Consider the following 19,095-nt stretch of genomic DNA (forward strand, 5'->3'; position numbering starts at 1 on the left):
TGTGCTGTCCCAAAGTCAAACATTTCAGTGGTAGATTCGTCCCCTCTTACAAAGGGAAAAACTCACCCATTCTTTAGGTGCCTGATATTTCATGTTAACTCTTCTTGCTCCAATTGAAACACAGGGTTCAGAGCATTGGGTATTTATAGAAAGACAGTACACTAGGCCAGAAGAGCTCGGTCTCCTAAAAGTGACCACCATGCATCAGGAAGAAAGGCAGACAGGCCTTGCTGGTATCCTTGCCGACGGCAGACTCTCCAAGGTAGACGTTTTGGTGGACAAGTTCAAAGTGGAAGTGGCCACAGAAGAAATGGTGGGAACCAGAAGAGCAAACACCCAGCAACGAGGAAAAATGATTGCAAGTCCTGAAGACTTTGAGTCAGTGGGGGAGGAAAGCCCCTGGATCAGGGAAAGACCAGGAGGGGCTGCCCTGTCTTCTGGCCGCACATTGACAGAAAAGCTCCTCAAGGGCTCCAAGCTCAGGGCAGACACCAGAGAGGCAACCATCAGGAACCGCTGCATGTCACATGGTCAGCCGGAGGGCCAGACAGAGCTGAGGAAGGGGCTGGAGGAGCCCCACACTTGTGGGAGACCCACTGCTTCAGGGACCAGGCCAGCAGAGGTGGACGTCCTCTCTCCAGCCTCCGACAAGGGAGGACTCCAGTCGTTTCTATTGGATCCAGCCCACGCAGAAGCCAGAGCTGAGTCGAGTGATGAAACTGATACCTCCTTTGCAGAGAGGAGCTTCTATTTAAACTATGAAGAAAAAGACTCAGAAGACCAAGTCCTCCCTCCACCCCTGGAGGAGAGACAAGGGCGCCTGGATGCCCCTCCTGGAGGTGAGCCCAGGCTGGCGCTAAATTCCTCAGACCTGAGGGTTTCTGCTGCTGTTTCCAGCAGGAGCAAGGACGAAGCCCACATGGCTTCCCCAAAGGAAGGGGCAGAGACCCCCAAGAACCATAGAGGACCTGGTGACCTGAAGGGACCTACTGCAGGACAGGCATTTGCTGAAGGCTGGGAAGATGCTCAGTGGGGAGTGGAAGGAGAGTTTCCCCACCCAACAGCTAGCACAACCCGAGAGGAAGGGGCCCCTGTGAGTGGAGATTTGCTGGGAAAGGCTGAGGAAAGTCCCACAGAGGAACTGAAGAAACACCCTCCTCACAGAGGATGCGGTGTGCGTCCCGAACCCCAGGCCTGCGCCCTCCCTCAGGCCATCCCTCTGAATGCCAGGAAGCCAGCCAAACCAGGCAGAGGCAACTTCCCACCCAAAGAGAGGGGAGTGGTTCCCATCCAGAAAGGAGGGGCTGAGCTGAAGGACCGTGAGGCCTCAGCATTTCTTCACATGGAGGTGATCATCCCCCTGCCGGCCTCCCCTGGTCACTCTGAGGACCTGGCAGTTCTGGAGGAAGCTTCTCCAAGCCCAACCTCCCATGGGTCAGTGGAGCCTTCGGAGCTCAGGGAGCCCTTTCTTAGACATGTCCATCTTTTGAAAGCCAGCCCAGAGCCCAAGGACCAAGTAGGGTTTGTGGTGTCCCCTGCCACAGGAAGTGAGCGCAGGCCTCCTTCCATCACCAGCAGAAAGCCCAGAGTAGTCCCTGAAGAAGCTGAGGGGCGCCTACCTCTGGGATTGGGGTTCCCTTCAGGGAAGCAAAGGGAGATGACCTCTTTCCAGGCAGGGGTCGAAGAGGGCTCCATAGAAGATATTAGCAAGACCTCAGTGGCCAATAAAATTCGGATATTCGAGACCCATGGAGCTGAAACTCGCCAAACGAGCGAGGGTGAAGCAAGGGCCCTTCCAAATGACTTGTCTTCAGAGGCCCCCGCGGGACAGGCAGAGCAGCAGTGGAGTACACTCTCAGACCTGGGCTTTGCCCAACTCCAGCCCCCAGGGGACTTTGCTAGCCCCAAAGCCACACATTCTACAGTGATGCCTCTGGCTACCAAACACTTCAGGGAGGACACTTCTGCATCCTACCAGGAAGCACGCACAGAACTAGAGCCTGTGTCCCCCGATTCGGGCTGTGAAACCACACTGGCAGAAGCAACTGGAACTGGGGTAACTGGCCGCGTGAGCCCCCGCCCCCACCGCTGCTCCCCACCCATGGGGGCTGGCCGCATGCTCTGTAGTTTTTAGAAGCATGTTTCAGTGGCCCCTCGTCATTACTGCAATCAGAGGCTGCTTATCCATCCCTGTGAGTTCTTTCCCTAAAGGGGCCTGGGTGTAGCTCAGGCTGAATGATGGGCTTCTCTGCTTGGCCCATGTTAGCTTGGCCACAAAGACCCTCAGCTTTTGGTGTGACCTGGTGCCCAGAGGGTCACACAACCCCATGGAGAAGGTGGCGCCATCACCAGCAAATGACACACCTGCTTTGCCTTGCCGCTCCTACCCGCTGGGTTCCTGCCTACCTTGCTTGGCTTGTCCAGCGATCTTTCTTCATCCTTTCCCATCCCTGGTTCTCCCGCCTTGGGAAAACTGACAGTCCAGAGGTTTCCATCCTTCGCTTCTGGTTCCCTCTCAGTCCCAGTGCCAAGTTTCTTTCTGCCTCCTTAAGACTAACTGTCTTCTCTAATCCAGAACAAATCCGGAGATGCGGTCAGGGAAGAGAAGCACTCCACCAACTTAGCAGCCAACACCCCTGGGAAGGGGGGGCGCCTGAGATTCACCAGCCCCTTGGGCCCTCAGGTCTCTGCAGCCCCTCTGTGCCCTGATGACCCGGTCACCTTCACCTGGCCAGGATGCATCGCTGCCTTAGGTTCCCACCTGCTGTGGCAGCACCTCTTGTGCTGCTCAACTCTGGCTTGTCTGGAATGTCTCCTTCACACCTCTCAACCTTCCAGAAACTGGCTAAATGGAGGCTCACTTAGCAAGTGAATGTCTAAGCCCATTGAATCCCTAGAACCAGAAGCCAAGTTCTTTACAAATCTTTCATGGGTATTAGGTTGGTCTTTAAAAAGAATGTCATGAACCAGCCAAAAATGTGTGTGTGGTGTTTAATCCCTGACAGGCCAGTTGAGAGGTATGTATGTCGGACAAGAGTTGCTGGTTCCCCGAGGCACTGCCTTGGCCCGCTGTTGTCAATTACACTGATGGGACCAGAGCCTCTACTCTCTGACCTGCCCGTGGTCTACTCATGGAGCTCAGGGTAGAGCCGGCGTAGCACTCAGCTCCCAAGAAGCTTGTGCCCAAAAGGCCTGACCCCAAATTGCTCTTCTCTCTAGTAGATGCTGACCCCTCCCCCGGAGACTCAGTGGAATTGACAAACATGTTGGCTTCCTCTTTTGTTCCTCAAAGCTCTTGGCTCCAACCTCTCTGCCTTCCCTTCCTGGGTCTCCCTGAATCCCTGGATCTCCCTCTTTAGTTTCTGTTTCTCAACACCCGCCTGCACGGATGGGCCTGGGGTCCGGGCTTCCATCCCTGCCTTTCGTGCAATGCTGCTTCCAATAAGCTCCCAGATCCAATACCTTTGGATGGAGCCTCCTGTCCAGGACTCACTGGCAGGACATTTGCTTTGTACTTGCTTGTGCCATCAGTGTGAGACCCTCAGAAAGGGGCATCTCCACTCTTGAGTCGTTTTTGGTTTTTTTAAGCTTGTTATGATTTCAAGGAACCTTTCCTGGGGTGTTTTTCATTTCCTGGTCTGCTCTTCCATTCGGGATGTCAACACAGCTCCGAGATTTCTCCTGACATTCACCATCTTGATTTCTCTTTCTCTCTCTCTCCCCACCCCACATCCCCATTCTTTTGATTTTATCTGGCCATAGAGAGCAGGGCTGAGGGAGGGCTCCGAGGAGAAAGTCAAACCACCACGTCCCCGGGCCCCAGAGAGTGACACAGGCGATGAGGACCAGGACCAGGAGAGGGACACGGTGTTCCTGAAGGACAACCACCTGGCCATTGAGCGCAAGTGCTCCAGCATCACGGTCAGCTCTACGTCCAGCCTGGAGGCTGAGGTGGACTTCACGGTCATTGGTGACTACCATGGCAGCGCCTTCGAAGACTTCTCCCGCAGCCTGCCTGAGCTCGACCGGGACAAAAGTGACTCAGACACTGAGGGCCTGGTGTTCTCTCGGGATCTTAACAAGGGGGCCACCAGCCAGGATGATGAGTCTGGGGGCATTGAGGACAGCCCGGATCGAGGGGCCTGCTCCACTCCGGATATGCCCCAGTTTGAGGTACAGTGGAGCTTCCTCAAGAGCCGGGCCCACTGGGCACCGCATGCTCACAGGGCCCGGGACTACCCGTGAGAAGACCGAGCACCCAGCCTGCAGCCTGAAGCTCTGTCTCGTGTTGCATGACTGCCCCCCGCAGAACAGCATGGTTCTGTGCTCGCATGTTTGCCATCTCGGTTTACCCCTAACACGCGCTCCTTGGCGTTTTAACCCTGTGACCCCATTGCTTGCTGAGGTCGAGCGATGACAGGTAGTCTGGTCTTACTTGACCCCCCCACCCCCACCTGTGTTGCATGGCACCTGCAGAGAGCATGCGTCTCTGGACTCGGGGGCTCCTGCAGCCTGGTCTGAAAGCTGAATGGTTTTTCCTGATCCAGGCCCAGGCTCGTCTCTCTGGAGTCTGGGCTTCCCAGGGAAGGGGAAGCAGTTTAAATTCATCTGGCCCTGGGGTCTCGGGGTGGTAATGGAAGCTCCTGGAAGGGAGGAAATGTAGTCATTGAGGAGGGACAGACTGTCTCTGGGCCTCTCTGTGGTCTCCTCTGCAGAGCTGTGAAGGGATTTCTCTAAGGCACATCTGCCCATATCATTCCTTTGCCCCCTCATCTCTTTTAGACCCAGCCTCCCTCCTACATTCTCCTTTCCCCAACGTTCCCAGCATTGACATACGAGCTTAGCCACTCCGGGCTCTCACTTCATGCTATACTCTGAGCAGGTTTTTTTTCTCCCTTTCGGTGCCTTACAAACCTATCATATTCCAGGACCAAGTTCAAATGTCAGTTTCCCAGCAGGGGCTTGCTTTCCTGACCACCCTGGGCAGAAGTATTGCCCCCTTACCCCCTTTCCCTGTAATGCCTATGCTCCAGCACTATCCAAAGCGGTCAGGTCAGTGGCTGACGAGCCTGCTCTCCTTCCAGGTGGCAGCTCCTCAAGGCCTGACATATACTAGGCACTAATAGATGATTAACTAGATGAATGGCTGGGTTACAGGGTTGCAACCATCTATAAGAATCCCCTTCAGCCAGGCACGGTGGCTTGTGCCTGTAATCCCAGCTACTCAGGAGCTGAGGCAAGAAGGCAGGGGGGATCACTTGAGCCCAGGAGTTTGAGGCTACAGTGAGCTTTGATCATGCCACTGCACTCCAGCCTGGATGACAGAGTGAGACCTTGTCTCTTAAAAACAAAACAAAACAAGGAAAAAAAAAAAAAAAACGGCCAGGCACGGTGGTTCACACCTGTAATCCCAGCACTTTGGGAGGCCAAGGCAGGTAGATCACCTGAGGTCAGGAGCTCGAGACCACCCTGACCAACATGATGAAACCTTGTCTCTACTGAAAATACAAAAATTAGCCGGGTGTGGTGGCACCCACCTGTAATCCCAACTACTCGGGAGGCAGAGGTTGCAGTGAGCTGAGATTGCGCCATTGCACTCCAGCCTGAGCAACAGAGCAAGACTCCATCTCAAAAAATAAACAAAAAAAACAATCAGACGCTCAAAGGTCATAGTCACAGCTGGCCATACCCAAATGGACCCCACATACTCTCTACTTCGCCCGTCCTCAACAAACCCTCTTCACTCATTGACATCTCCTGCCTGGATGTTGCAGGCCTCCAAGCATATGTGGTTCTTGCTCTAAAGTAGAGTTCAGGCCGGGTGCGGTGGATCACACCTGTAATCCCAGCAGTCTGGGAGGCTGAGGCAGGTGGATCACTTGAAGTCAGGGGTTCAAGAATAGCCTGGCCAACATGGTGAAACCCTGTCTCTACTAAAAATACAAAAGTTAGCTGGGTGTGGTGGCGTGGGCCTGTAGTGCCAGCTACCTGGGAAGCTGAGGCAGGAGAATCACTTGAACCTGGGAGGCAGAGGTTACAGTGAGCCGAGATCGCACCATCGCACTCCAGCCTGGGCGACAAAGGGAGACTCTGTCTCAAAAAAAAAAAAAAAAAAAAAAAAAAAAAGAGAATAGAAAAGAAAAAAAAAAGAGTTCGGCTGAAGCAGCTGAGAGGTGGTGAGCTCACCAGTGAAGTCATTCAGGATTCGTTGACATTATGTATACAAGCAAAGCATTTAGCCTGGCGCCTGGCATATAGTATGTTAATAAAATGGTAGATGTTCTAATAGTAGCCTAAAAAACAACTTATAGCCACCATGAGGGTGTGTGGCACAGGGGCGCAGGGCAGCCCTACCTGGTCCTGGTGATGGTCCTGGCTCTCCTCGCAGGCTATTTGTCTGTGATATCACACCACGTCTCTTTTACCCGGACCTGAGTACCCTTCCAGAAATGTGGCCAGCTGTGGGGATAGGAGATAGCCTGCAGACCCCACACTGCAATTGCCTGTGAGCAAGGGTCATGCTAGGGTTTCAGTTACAGAGCATTCTCCCTCCTTTTCCTACAGCCTGTGAAAACGGAAACCATGACTGTCAGCAGTCTGGCCATTAGAAAGAAGATTGAGCCGGAGGCCGTACTGCAGACCAGAGTCTCCGCTATGGATAACAGCCAGGTAACCTGTGCCTTCCAATGTACCCTAAGCAACAGGTATTGGGCATTTGGTGGTAGGGTCCCCACTGCTGTGGCCAAAACCCTTGGCCAACCCTTTTCATCTCAGCTTCCCTGGAACCCACATTTTAATCCTGATGCTCTTCTGTGCCTCAGTGTCCTCCCTGAGCTCTGGGAAGGGGTGACGGGTAAAGCAGGTTCTTGTCCTGGGCAGACCATACCTCTTAAAGCCTCCATTTAGCCATCCATAAAATAGGAATGACCCTGTCTACCCCATCCTCCTGGGCATATTGGGAGGACTGTACTGGCTAGTGGATTGGGACCTTGATGTTCACATTGCTTCAAGGAGTTGGAGAGGTTTCTTGAGGTATCCCAGGAGCTGCTTGGGGAGAGAAGAGGGAGAGATCCCAATTCAGCTTCAGTCAGAACAGCTCACCTTGGGTCATTTTTTATGTATTAGAGTTCCACATCAGATCAGTAAAATGAACAAAGTGAAAGAAGAAAACCAAAGATCATGTGTCTTGACAAGAAGCAGCACCCTGACCACCTGGAGAAAGCCATCAGGCATAGGCACAGGTCCACCACTTCCAGTCCATTCCCTGTACTCCTTCCATGCTTTTTAGACTTAGGAAATTAAGATTGAGGGTCTGATAGATGCCCTCTTGGTTTTTCCTGGCCAGAAAAGCTACAATGCTAGGAGCTTTTTGGCTCTGAGGCTAACCTTTTTCTCAAGAACTGAACTAAGACCAGGCACAGTGGCTCACACCTGTAATCTCAGCACTTTGTGAGGCCGAGGCAGGCAGATCGCTTGAGTCCAGGAGTACAAGACCAGCCGGGGCAATATAGTGAGACCCCATCTCTACAAAAAATATGAAAATTAGCTGGGCGTGGTAGCACATGCCTATAGTCCCAGCTACTCGGGAGGCTGATGTAGGAGGATCGCCTGAGCCCAGGAGGTCGAGGTTGCAGTGAACTATGAGCTAGGATTGCACCACTGCATTCCAGCTTGGGTGACAGGGAAAAAAAGAGAGACAAAGAGAAAACTGAAATAAGACATAAACCAGTACGACATGGGCAATTCTTTTGTTTCCAGAGTTTTTTCTCCCACTTTTATAATGATAGTAGGAGTTTATGAGGCCGCCTACTACAGGTCAGGACTCTTGAGTTCTGATGAGCTGTGTGACCTTGGGCAAGCTGCTTTCCCCCTGACCTGTTTTGTTTTAGTAATACGTGTTTCTGTTGTGTTTTCCCACAGAAAAGTATAAAGAAACTAAAATTGGCCCTAGATCCCACAGCCCAGTAACCCTTATCGACATAAAAACAAAACAACAAAAAAAGTTTATAGTTATACAATTCAAGCAGAACAAAATGGGATTTTTCTTATATTACCACCCAGAAAAATATATAAGCCTATTCCAACACAGATACCTACATCTCTATATACTTAATAATGTTTACACAGAAGCGATCTTTTTCTTACACCTTACCTTTCTTCTTAGTAATTATTTTGGAGATCACTCCTTGTTGGCCTACATAGACCCACCTTACTCTTGTTCATCTCACTTAGGAGGCAAATCTTGATTTATTTCATTGTCTCCCAATGGCATGCCTTGTGGTTGTTTTTGTTTTGTGCAATTCGTGATCAGCACTACCGTGAATATCCTTGCTGGTACTTCTCGGCGAGCTTTTCAAAGGTTATAATCCAAAGAGTCAGTTCCTAGAGATGGCTAGGTCAAAGATCATACTCATTGCAATTTGGATAGAATTTGCCAGATAGTCTGAAATTATTTTTTCTTTATCAGATACACTGGTTGAAATGTAATGAGGGCCTGTTGCACCTCTGTGATTTGGTCTGTGTGCAGCCCCCTGCCAGTGATGTTCACTCACACAGCCTGTCACTTCGTAACTGGGAGGCTGTGAGCCCAGGTGACAGATGCTGCAGGTGTACCCGGCTCTCCCCAGCTCTAACGACTCCTCCTCTGGTCAGCAGGTTGATGGGAGTGCCTCAGTGGGGAGGGAGTTCATAGCAACCACTCCCTCCATCACCACGGAGACCATATCGACCACCATGGTAAGTTGAACCCAGGAGGCTCCCCTCTCTGACCAGCCCCCTGCCCCGCCAAACAGCCAGTGGACAAGCTAACATCACCTGGCTGATTCAGGAAGTTGTGAGCTGCCCTTGCTGTATCAGGCATGGGACATAAGTCAGCCGTTTATTGTCTGGGGCTTTAGTTGCCACAGGACATAGAGACAGGCCTCAGTTTTCCAAAGTGAGTAATGTGGGTGGTGGAATCCCTGAGTGTCAGTTATCTAGACCATCTCAGCCGCGGCAGGGAGAGAGAGAGGATGGTCCTCTTTGGTTATTGGCACCCACAAATCTCATCTTGCATTGAGATTTCATTGGCTCATCTCACCTCCACTCTGAAGGTGAGGCTGGAGTCCTTCCTGTGGACCCATCCTGGTGGCTGCACATTGTCTCGTGTCTTAGACCACTTCCTTGCCTTGGTCAGTAGATGGCGTGCGGTGACCCTAAGTTGGAACAGGATTTTTGGGACCCCCCCCCCATTGAGGGACCTCATGGTTCTGCTACTTATTTGCTGTCTGACCCATGAAGGAAGACCCTTGGCCTCAGGTGTCCTCATCTGTAAAATGGCAGTAATCCCCATTCTGCAGTTCTTAAGCGACCCCGGCAATACTAGATCCTTTCATGATTAAACAGAACAGATAGCATTCGGCACACAGGTTGTGGTTCCAGGCAATGTGCTGAGACTCCTGAGTGGATCATCTCAGTGGATGCTCTTCCCTCCACAACCTTTACAGATGAGGAAACTGAAGTTCAGAGAGGTAAAGCGACTTACCCAAGGTCACACAATTAGTAAGTGGTAGTGCCAGGTTATCCACAGGCGTTCTAACACCAGGAGCCCCACTTTCAACCCCAGCCACTCTGCTCTGCTCCCTTAATCCTGACCATTGTGAACATCGGCCACATGGGGCTGGGGCTGCAGTTGCGGCCGCTACTCGGGCTAGGAAAGGTAGCAGTGCTGGAGCCAGATCTATCTTGAGCCACTGAGAAGTTGTTTTCAAATGCTTTTTCTTGCCAACCCCCTGACATATACATAGGAAGGGAATTCCATCAATCTAGACTAGCCAGCAGGTAGGTTTTGAATACACAGAAATTTTAAGATCAATAAGTCCAAACTAGTTACCAGCTTGCACACCTTTCCCTGGTCACTCAGTTCCTTCTCTCCCCTCAGTCCTTCACCACATGTCATTGGGATGCTTGTAGGGCTAAATTTAAATCCACGCGTATGGTGAGCAGGCACTTATACCATTCATTTACTCATCCATCCATCCATCCATTCATTCATTTGTTCCAAAAACATTTATTAGTCTCTACTATCTGCCTGGTATGGGGGATACAGTTGAAGAAATTATACTGCCTGCTGGGATTCATTCATTCAAATGATCGTCATGAGCACCTTTAATGTGCTGTGCCCCTGTATTTAGGTTCTGGGCATACAGTGGAGAACAAGGCCCAGCTGTCCCACTTCCTGGCTGGATGACCTTGGGCAAGTCACCTGAACCTCTCCAAGCCTCAGTTTTCACTTCTGTAAAATGGGTGAGGGTAGAGGGCAGTAATAGCATGTGCTCAAAGGGCTGATGTGAGGGGGAACCAAAGCAATCTGTGCAAAGCCCCGAGAACAGTGCCTGGCACATAGTAAGTGGTCTTAAGATGTGAGCTGCAGTTACTTCTTTCCTGCCTTCATGGGATAGGGTAATAACACTCTCCTAGGGGCCACCAGGAAGGCAGCTATGGGGTGACAGCTCTGCCAGGAGGAGCCAGGAAAGGCTTTCTCTAGGCAGAGACATTTGAGTGAGCTATGCTTGAAGGATAAATTAAGGTACAGTCCTGGGGAAAGGCATTCTAGACAGTGGGAAAAGCAAGTGCAAAGGGCAGAAGGGAAGAAGCATAGCATTTGGGGAAGGACCAGTGGTCAAGAAAGCCAGATGTCAAGCACATGGAGGAGGAGTCGGGGGTGAAGGGCTGGAAAGGAAGTCTAGACTTCTGTCATGCAGACAATGGGGAATCACTTAATTTTTTACATTAGGGACGTGATGTCATCAGATACATGTTTCTCTGTTTTAGAAAGATTATTCTAGCAACCTCTGTGGATGAGGGACTTGAGCAAAAAATTCTTCCCTCCTTCTCTCTCTCTCCTTCCTTCCACAAGTGTTGATTGAACACCCATGATGTGTACAGTTCTGTACCAGCCACGGTGAATCCAGCTAAAGAAGGGAACATCCCTGAGATCTGGGGCCCACATGCCACTGGGAGAGACAGAGAGAGAAGGCAGGGAACCAGCTTAGACGTTGGTGCCCAGGCTGGGTTGGGGCTGGAGTGCAAGGAGGTAGATGCAGAGAAGGGGTCAGAGTTAAGGGATGCCTGGGGGGAGGAAAGCCCAGGATTTGGTCGTTGGTAGGATGTTCAGGGGACAAGAGGAAAGATGAGCTCGTGACACTGTTCACTAACCAGTGGTTCTCAAAATGTGGTTCCAGGAACCTGTTAGCAAGGCAGGTCTTTTGGGCTCCTCCTTAGACCTATTGACTCGGAAACTCTAGGGTGGGGCCCAGCAGTGTGTGTTTTTCCAAGCCCTCCAGCTGATTCCTCTGCTGATATAAACAGAGCACTGGGGGAAAGTGCTCTTTAGTGGCAAGCATGTGTTGGAAGTGGAAGAAGCAGTGAATTCCGTTCGAGATCGGATGAATCTGAGGTGCCTGTGGAACATTTCCAGGGGAAAATGTCTAGGACACAACCGGTTTTAAAGGCCTAGGGTCCAAGAAAGATCTGGGCTACAGGTGAAGGGATAGGGGACTTTGACCTCCATGAGGCAGCAGAAGCTGTTGAGTGGCCGAGGTGGCCCAGAGAGCGGGTGGCAAGTGAGGAGAGCCTGAATGTGGAGGAAGAGAGGGCTGAGTGTGCCTTGGTCAGGGAGAGAAACTGCTCCTCCTAGAGGCAGGTGATGGGACTGGCCAAGGATACAGGAGAGGAAAGGAGGAGCAGAGGGTGCCTTGTTTTGAATGACTGAAGTCCCTAGTGGTGGCCTCTGTTTTCAGTGTGAAGGTGGAGGTGAGGCTTTGCCCTGGGAAAGACAGAACAATGAGAGAATAAGAGGCTTTAAGGAAGAACTTCCCAGAATGATGCTAGGATTCAGAGGGGTTAGTGTCTGTTAAGGGGAAAGGAAGCATTGAGCCTGGAAGCTGCCCTTGGAAAGCCTGCTGCTGGGCCACATTCTGGAACTGCAGGTGCATCTGGGAACGTGCCTTGTGGTACAGTACCAAAGAACCAGGCTGCTGGCAGCCTCAGCTGGATACAGGTGTGGGAGCGGCAGGGGAAAGTCAGTGAGCTTCTGTTCTCACCTGCCCCTTGGTAGGCAGAAGTCCAGATCTAGTGCCATGCCCGGACCAGAACAAGAGATCAGGTCACTGAGGACCTGCAGAATGGACACAGTTCTGGGTCTCTGGACAGACAAGGCTGAGCCCTGAGATGGTGCAGAAAGTAGGAGGTAGAAGCAGGCAGCTGGTCCCTGGCCAGATCAGGGGCAGTAAGTCCGGGGACAATTCCAGGAAGATCTAGCAGTTAGAATTTAAGGTAGGGCCAAGAGGGCTGTTTGAAGGGAAAGATTCCCGAGGGCAGAGTGGCGTGCAGAGTGTGTCAGACTTGGAGTCAGACAACATGGAGTTAAGTTCCAGCTCTACCACTAGCTTGCTGGGGGACTGAACACTTAAGTTTCTCTCACCCTCCAGTTTCTCATCTGAAATCAGGAATATTAAAAATAATGCCCTACCGGCGTTATGAGAATTAAATGAGATAAGGCATGTAACATCCTTAAGACGATGCCTAGCACATCGCAAGCACTCAGAAAGTCATTATTATTATTATATTCTAAATAGCCAGCTTATGCCCCTATATTTATCCTATGTATTCTGGTTTGCAAAACCTTTTCTACTCCCTTGGCTTCATAGGTTCTCTGTGGGATTGGGGCAAGGGTCCCTTTTTACAGATGAATCTGCAAGGCCCATAGAGAGGAAGTGGCTCTGCCCCAAGTCACATGGCTCGAAGGTGGCACAGCAGGACACGAACCTGAATCTGGCAACTCCTCTGCTAGTGCTTCTGGAGAACAATGCCATGTCTTGATCACTACAGTGTTCCTAACGCCAGACAGTCTGTAAATGTTGGTTGAATGAGTGAGTGTGCAAGTGTGCGGGTGAACGAGTGTGTGCCTGAGTGAGCAAGGGATGAGTGAGAGGAGGCAGAACTGAACGATGCCTTCAGTCCTTTGCTTCTGCTGTTTCTACTCAACCTTGTGGTCGTGATAGCTACGTGGCCACATGCTCCGGCCATCCTGGGGGCCCACCCGGCTGAGAGCTGGCCATCTGAGCACTATTGTTTCCCCAGGAGAACAGTCTCAAGTCCGGGAAGGGGGCAGCTGCCATGATCCCAGGCCCACAGACGGTGGCCACGGAAATCCGTTCTCTTTCTCCGGTAAGTGGGCAAGGCCAGCTCAGGCTAGGGGACTCCACACTGAGAATTTGGGCATAGACCCATGTATGGCTGGCAGGAAGTGCAGTGTTGAGCCCAGAAGGCACCCTTCTAGGTGCAGAGCCAGGAAACTGGACCCTTTTCAGTTGCCAACAGAGCTCCCTGGTACCTGCTAGAATCTCATGAGTGGCCCTCTCCCCTCCGCCCACACATGTAAGTGGGGCATTGGTGGCGTGTGAGGGTGAAGCGGCCCCTCACCTTGGTGGTGCCGCTGATGGTTCTTTTGCATCTGCCCTCCCTACTAACCAGGAAGAGCAATGGACTAGGAGGCCAGAGGCTTGGATTCTGGACCTGCCTCTGTTGGTGCCTGCCCGGTGACCCTGAGTCTGTCACTGTAGGGTCTCTTTCAGCTCTTGCATTCTCCAAGTCTGTGGTTCTCATTGTTTAGCTCCGTAGAGAGCGTGCACCTGGCTATGACAGATTGGGGCGTCAGGAGGGCTGTGTTTCCACCTTGGATCCCTTTGGTCATTCTTCCATGATGCCAGGATTCTTAAATTATAGGGTATTGTTAGGATTCTGGGCCTCAGGAATCTCAGCGTCTAGGAATCTCAGATTCCAGGGTTTGAGAATTTGTTGGGTCTAGGTTTCTGAAGATTCCAGTATTCTTGAAATCTTAATGGCTCAAAGCATCTTGGCTTCGAAGTGTCACCTTCATGGGGCCCTTTACCCCACCCCGCCCCCACCCCTCCAGAGCCCAGTGTCCTTACCTGACACCCTGGGTGGGGGGTGGTTATATTCTGCAGATCATCGGGAAAGATGTCCTCACCAGCACCTACGGCGCCACTGCGGAAACCCTCTCAACCTCCACCACCACCCATGTCACCAAAGTGAGTAGCAGCAGGGTGCCCCATACCCCCAGCCGAGCTGCAGGCGAGAAGGTCATGACTGTTGTTCAGCTTTGGCTTCACCATCTGTAAAGTGGGCAGAGAAAACCTGTAGTGTTTACCAGTTTCTGGAATACTGTGTGCTTTGTCCTGTGCCACATGTTGTTCTAGGCACAGGCCCTTCCCACACGGTGTTGACAGCCAGGCTAGAGGGAACAATACTCTCCTCTTTGAAGTAACTGTGAACCATGGCGTGTGCACTTTGTAGATGGAAAATGCTGGAGGAATCTAGATGGGGTGACATATGAGAGGCCCTGCAAGAATCAGGAAACATCTCCTAGAAGAAGTAGGGACTGAGTAGAGTCTTGGAAAGCCAGGCAGGACACCTGAGGGAGGAGAAGACAGATGCAGGTGTTCTAAGCAAAGCAGAAGAGGGAAGCAGAAATTGCGTGTTTGCTTATTTGTTTGTTTGTTGAGCAGATGTTAGTGAGTGTCAACTTTATTTGTGTTGGCCTCTGTGCCAGGGGCTGCTGGATGTAGCCATAAGTGAGGCCTGTTTATGGGACATGAGAATCACATGTAGGGGGTGTATCTGGGAAATTAGGTTGTACTGGGGACAGGGAGGTGGAATATAGAGCAAATAACAAATACCAGGACACATTTGACTCTGGAGGATCTGGGCCTCAGGGAGATTGGAAAGCCATGAAGATTTTTAGATTGGAGAGTAACCCATTGAAAATAGGTTTAAGGAGAGAATATCAGATCCACCAGGATGTGTAGATAGGTGGGAGAAAGAAGAGGGAGAAGTATGGAGAGAGATGAATAGTAAATAACTCAGGCCTGATGGGGAGGGCCTGGACCAGGGTGTGAGTCAGAGCCCAGGCAGGAAGAGGTAGGGACAAAGGAGGGAAGCCTTCCTGGGTGACCCAGCAATAAGGACGAGGGCTAGTTGGGAGGCAGGCGGGCTGATGCGTCCATACCTATGTGGCCAGGAGGAAGGCAGGAGGGCGCCTAGCCAGGGCTGGAGGCCTGGAGCAGCCAGGTTGATGAGCCATCAGAGGAGAACTCTGGTCAGTTGCACCAGGCGTTCATGCACAGACTGTCCTGGCCTCTGCCTGCGCCTCTGCAGGATTCAGCACTTTCTCACATACCCCACAGAGAACCCACTCTCAATAAAAACATTACTGAGCAATGTTGACTTCTCTGAAAGCTTTATGGGAGGTTTTACATCCCACACCCACAGCAGACAGTTCAGGAAACTCTTCTTCCCAAAGTCCCTGCCAACTGGGAGCCCCCTCTTCTTTCTATCCACTCCTGACTCCAGCTGGGATTCCCCACAGACACCACCCTGCTTTAACATGCCAAACAATTAGGTCCCGCCTCAGCTATTACTTCGAAACTTGTCCAAATCCTGTGCCTTCAGAAAACAGCGGAGGTCATAAGTATCATCAATCTAATTTTCTCTTGTAGTATTGTTGGAAGTCGTTCAAGGCAGAACCTTGTCACCATTCACATTTCATTCATGTGTTCATTCAACAAATCTGCATTCAGCACTGCCCTGGTTAGACTGGGTGAGGGAGTGGGAGAGGAGGGGATACAGAGATGAACAAAATACAGACCCTGCCTTGAAGAACTGGCAGCCTGGTGAGGTGAACATGGCCACAGACACACATATGGTCGGCACCAGGCAAAGAGGTCCAGAACTGTGAGAGAGACAGACTCAGTGCTCAGGGAGTACCAAGGCAGGAAGGCAGAAGCATTGCCAACCAGGGTCTGAGAGGCAGCATTGGAGCTGGGCTTGGAAGACCTAGATGGGGTGGTTTGGTAGTTTTGGGGAGTGGTGGCAACCAGACAAGATCTGCAGTTCAAAGTCCAAAACCAGAAAATAAAAAATCTGAGGAAGTCAGGAGAGAAGGTAACTGCTGGTTCTCAACCCTGCCCTTGAGAGATGATTTGGGTAGGTCCCCTCTTGAGGCTGCTGCCCCAATAGGACCCAAGAGTGACCTCACCTCCCTCTCCCTCTGCAGACTGTGAAAGGAGGGTTTTCTGAGACGAGGATTGAGAAGCGAATCATCATTACTGGGGATGAAGATGTCGATCAAGACCAGGTATGAGGGTAGGGACCCTTCTTCCCAGTGCCACTGCCCAGTCCTCAATCCCTTCTATGTCGGGTTACCCATGGATGGGCAGAGAAGGTGTCCACTTCTTGCTGACCCTGTTCAGATAAGAAACCCCCAAGGAAGAGGCATTGGATGGGAGCCAGAAGGAGCCAGAAGAGCCGAGCTCTAGTCTCTCCCTTTAATTGTTTGACTTTGCCCCTCCCTGGGCCTCAGTTTCTCCAGCTGTGCACTAGAGGGCTTGCTGTTCTTCACAGTCTGTCTCATCTTGGATATTTCATGGTTCCTTCCTTTGCTGTTCTTTACCACCAGGCTCTGGCTTTGGCCATCAAGGAGGCCAAACTGCAGCATCCTGATATGCTGGTAACCAAAGCTGTCGTATACAGAGAAACAGACCCATCCCCGGAGGAGAGGGACAAGAAGCCACAGGTAAGGCTCCTGAGGCCCAGCAACCATGAGAGAGAGGAGGGGTCAGTAGCAAGATCCTCTGAGGGCCATTTCCATCTGAGAACCCAATGGCTTGACCCCTAGTGCAACTTTGACCCGCCCCCTGCACCAGCCTTCCTGATTTGCTGATTTGGGCACCTCCCCGAGAGACAAGTCCGTGGGGAGAGGAAGGAAGCCTGGTTCCTTGGCTTCTTTGGGGTTTCAGGCTCCAGATCCAGAAAAATAAATCCAGAAGTGGTTAAAAATGTTTTTAAAGGGAGGGAAATGGAGAGAGGAATGACAGTGGATATTGAGGTGGGACAAATGGAGGCCCTCATTATCTCCTTGGGCATTGCCTATAAACCAGAAGTCAAAAAAAGTCCTACTAGGCCCAGTGCCACATTCCTGGCCCTGAGTCTCTCTCTCTATTATAAGTCACTGAATGTTGTTAAGGGGACATGATGACCAGAGCCCTTGATCTCTTCTGTCTTGCTTGATTGCAATTTTTTTTTTTTTTTTCTTTTTGAGATAGAGTCTCTGTTGCACAGGCTGGAGTACAGTGGTGCAATCTTGACTCACTGCAACCTCCGGCTCCTGGGTTTAAGTGATTCTCCTGCCTCAGCCTCCCGAATAAATGGGACTACACGTGTGCGCCACCTCACCTGGCTAATTTTTACATTTTTAGTACAGATGAGGTTTCACCTTGTTGGTCAGGCTGGTATCAAACTCCTGTCCTCAAGTGATCCACCTGCCTCAGCCTCCCAAAGTGCTGGGATTACAGGTGTGAGCCACCACACCTGGCATGATTGCATCTTGACTTCTGAGACCTGCAGGGGCCAAAATCTTAGGGAACCTATATTCTCCTGTTTAATTGTAGGCCATCAGTGCTTTGGTGAATAAGATAAATAAGATGATGTTGGGGCAGATAGGGCTTTTAGCAGCCTGAATTAGGGGAGGGGTTCTTCTGGGCCCTCTGGAAATTTACCAGATCTTATCAGATCTATAAAACAAAATCCCATAGACATTGAGTTGGATAAAATAAGCCAGGCATAGGAAGTATAAACTGTATGATTCCATTCATAGGGAGTCCAAAAGCAAACAAAACTAATCTACAGTGTTGAAAATCAGAATATTTCTGATTTTCTATCTGAGAAAAATATCCTTCTGATTTTTCTGTTACTTCTGGGATGCAGTATTCACAAGGAAGAGGGAAGGGCCACAAAGGAATCTTCTAGGGTGCTGGAAATGTCACTATTTTCAACTGGGTAGGTTACATGGGTGTATAGATATAAACACATTTATAAAATTCTTCTCACACTTAGAGTTGTGCACCTCACACATTTCATGGGTTCTACCACAATGAAAAAAAATCCATCTCAAAGACCCCACAAATATAACCGCTGGTCTCCTTTTTGCCCTTTTCCTTGAATGAATGAAACCAGTCTTTTCTAGAAAGATACAAGAATGTTTCTCTTCCTTTGATTACCAGACCCCTTAATGTCAGAAGAAGAAGCACTGAAACATTTTCCTGCTGCTTTGAAAGGCTGCTAACCTCTGGTCTGGACTAGGGCTGTTCAACAGAACTTTCTGCAGTGATGGAAGTGTTCTTTCTGTGCTGTCTGGGATGGTAGTCGCTAGCTGCACGTGGCCACCGAAGACTTGAAATTGGCTAGTCTAAAAGACATGTGCTTTAAGGGTGAAATACGTGCAGGATTTTGAAGATTTAATATGAAAAAAAGAATATAAATTATCTCAATAATTTTTACATTGGTTACATATTTAAATGATAAAGGATACATCAGGTTAGGTAAAATGTACTATTAAAATTAATTTCACCTGACCAGGCATGGTGGCTCACACCTGTAATTCCAGCACTTTAGGAGGCTGAGGCAGGTGGATCACCTGAGGTCAGGAGTTTGAGATCAGCCTGACCAACATGGTGAAACCCTGTCTCTACTAAAATACAAAATGAGGAGTGGGGGTTCGGGGATGCCTGTAGTCCCAGCTACTAGGGAGGCTGCGGCAGGAGAATTGCTTGAACCCGGGAGGTGGAGGTTGCAGTGAGCCAAGATGGCACCATTGCACTCCAGCCTGGGCAACAGAGTGAGACTCCATCTCAAAAATAAAAATAAAATAAAATTAATTTCACCTGTTTCTTTTTAAATCATTTTGAATGTAAACTAAAATTGAGAACTTTGATTGTGAAATTAAAATTTTCCATTTATCTAGAAATTTTTAGAAAGACAGAAATATATAGAAAATTTCAGAAATGTTATCTAGAAAATCTATTATCTAGGAAAAAAATTATTTTTTTTTTGAAATGGAGTCTCACAAAAAAAATTATTATTTTTTTTGAGATGGAGTCTCACTCTGTCACCCAGGCTGGAGTGTGGTGGCACAATCTTGGCTTACTCCAGCCTCCACCTCCCAGATTCAAGTGATTTTTGTGCCTCAGCCTCCCA

General features: G+C 50.2%; 1 protein-coding gene across 33 annotated transcripts in view; it reads left to right on the forward strand.

The window, feature by feature from the left end:
* EPB41L1 (erythrocyte membrane protein band 4.1 like 1) overlaps nt 1-19,095 on the forward strand; it is a 138,282-nt gene that overhangs the window by 111,348 nt on the left and 7,839 nt on the right. For 6 of the 33 annotated variants that reach the window (XM_073009366.1, XM_073009370.1, XM_073009372.1 and 3 more), the window contains 8 exons: nt 125-2,056; nt 3,763-4,173; nt 6,565-6,669; nt 8,653-8,736; nt 13,123-13,209; nt 14,010-14,093; nt 16,118-16,198; nt 16,520-16,636. In XM_073009366.1, the coding sequence (XP_072865467.1) occupies nt 125-2,056; nt 3,763-4,173; nt 6,565-6,669; nt 8,653-8,736; nt 13,123-13,209; nt 14,010-14,093; nt 16,118-16,198; nt 16,520-16,636 (2,901 nt within the window). The other 27 variants (XM_007963923.3, XM_073009400.1, XM_073009409.1 and 24 more) reach the window with 14 other exon arrangements.

This window comes from Chlorocebus sabaeus, chromosome 2 (genome assembly GCF_047675955.1).
Source record: "Chlorocebus sabaeus isolate Y175 chromosome 2, mChlSab1.0.hap1, whole genome shotgun sequence".
In the NCBI taxonomy this organism is placed as follows: domain Eukaryota; kingdom Metazoa; phylum Chordata; class Mammalia; order Primates; family Cercopithecidae; genus Chlorocebus; species Chlorocebus sabaeus.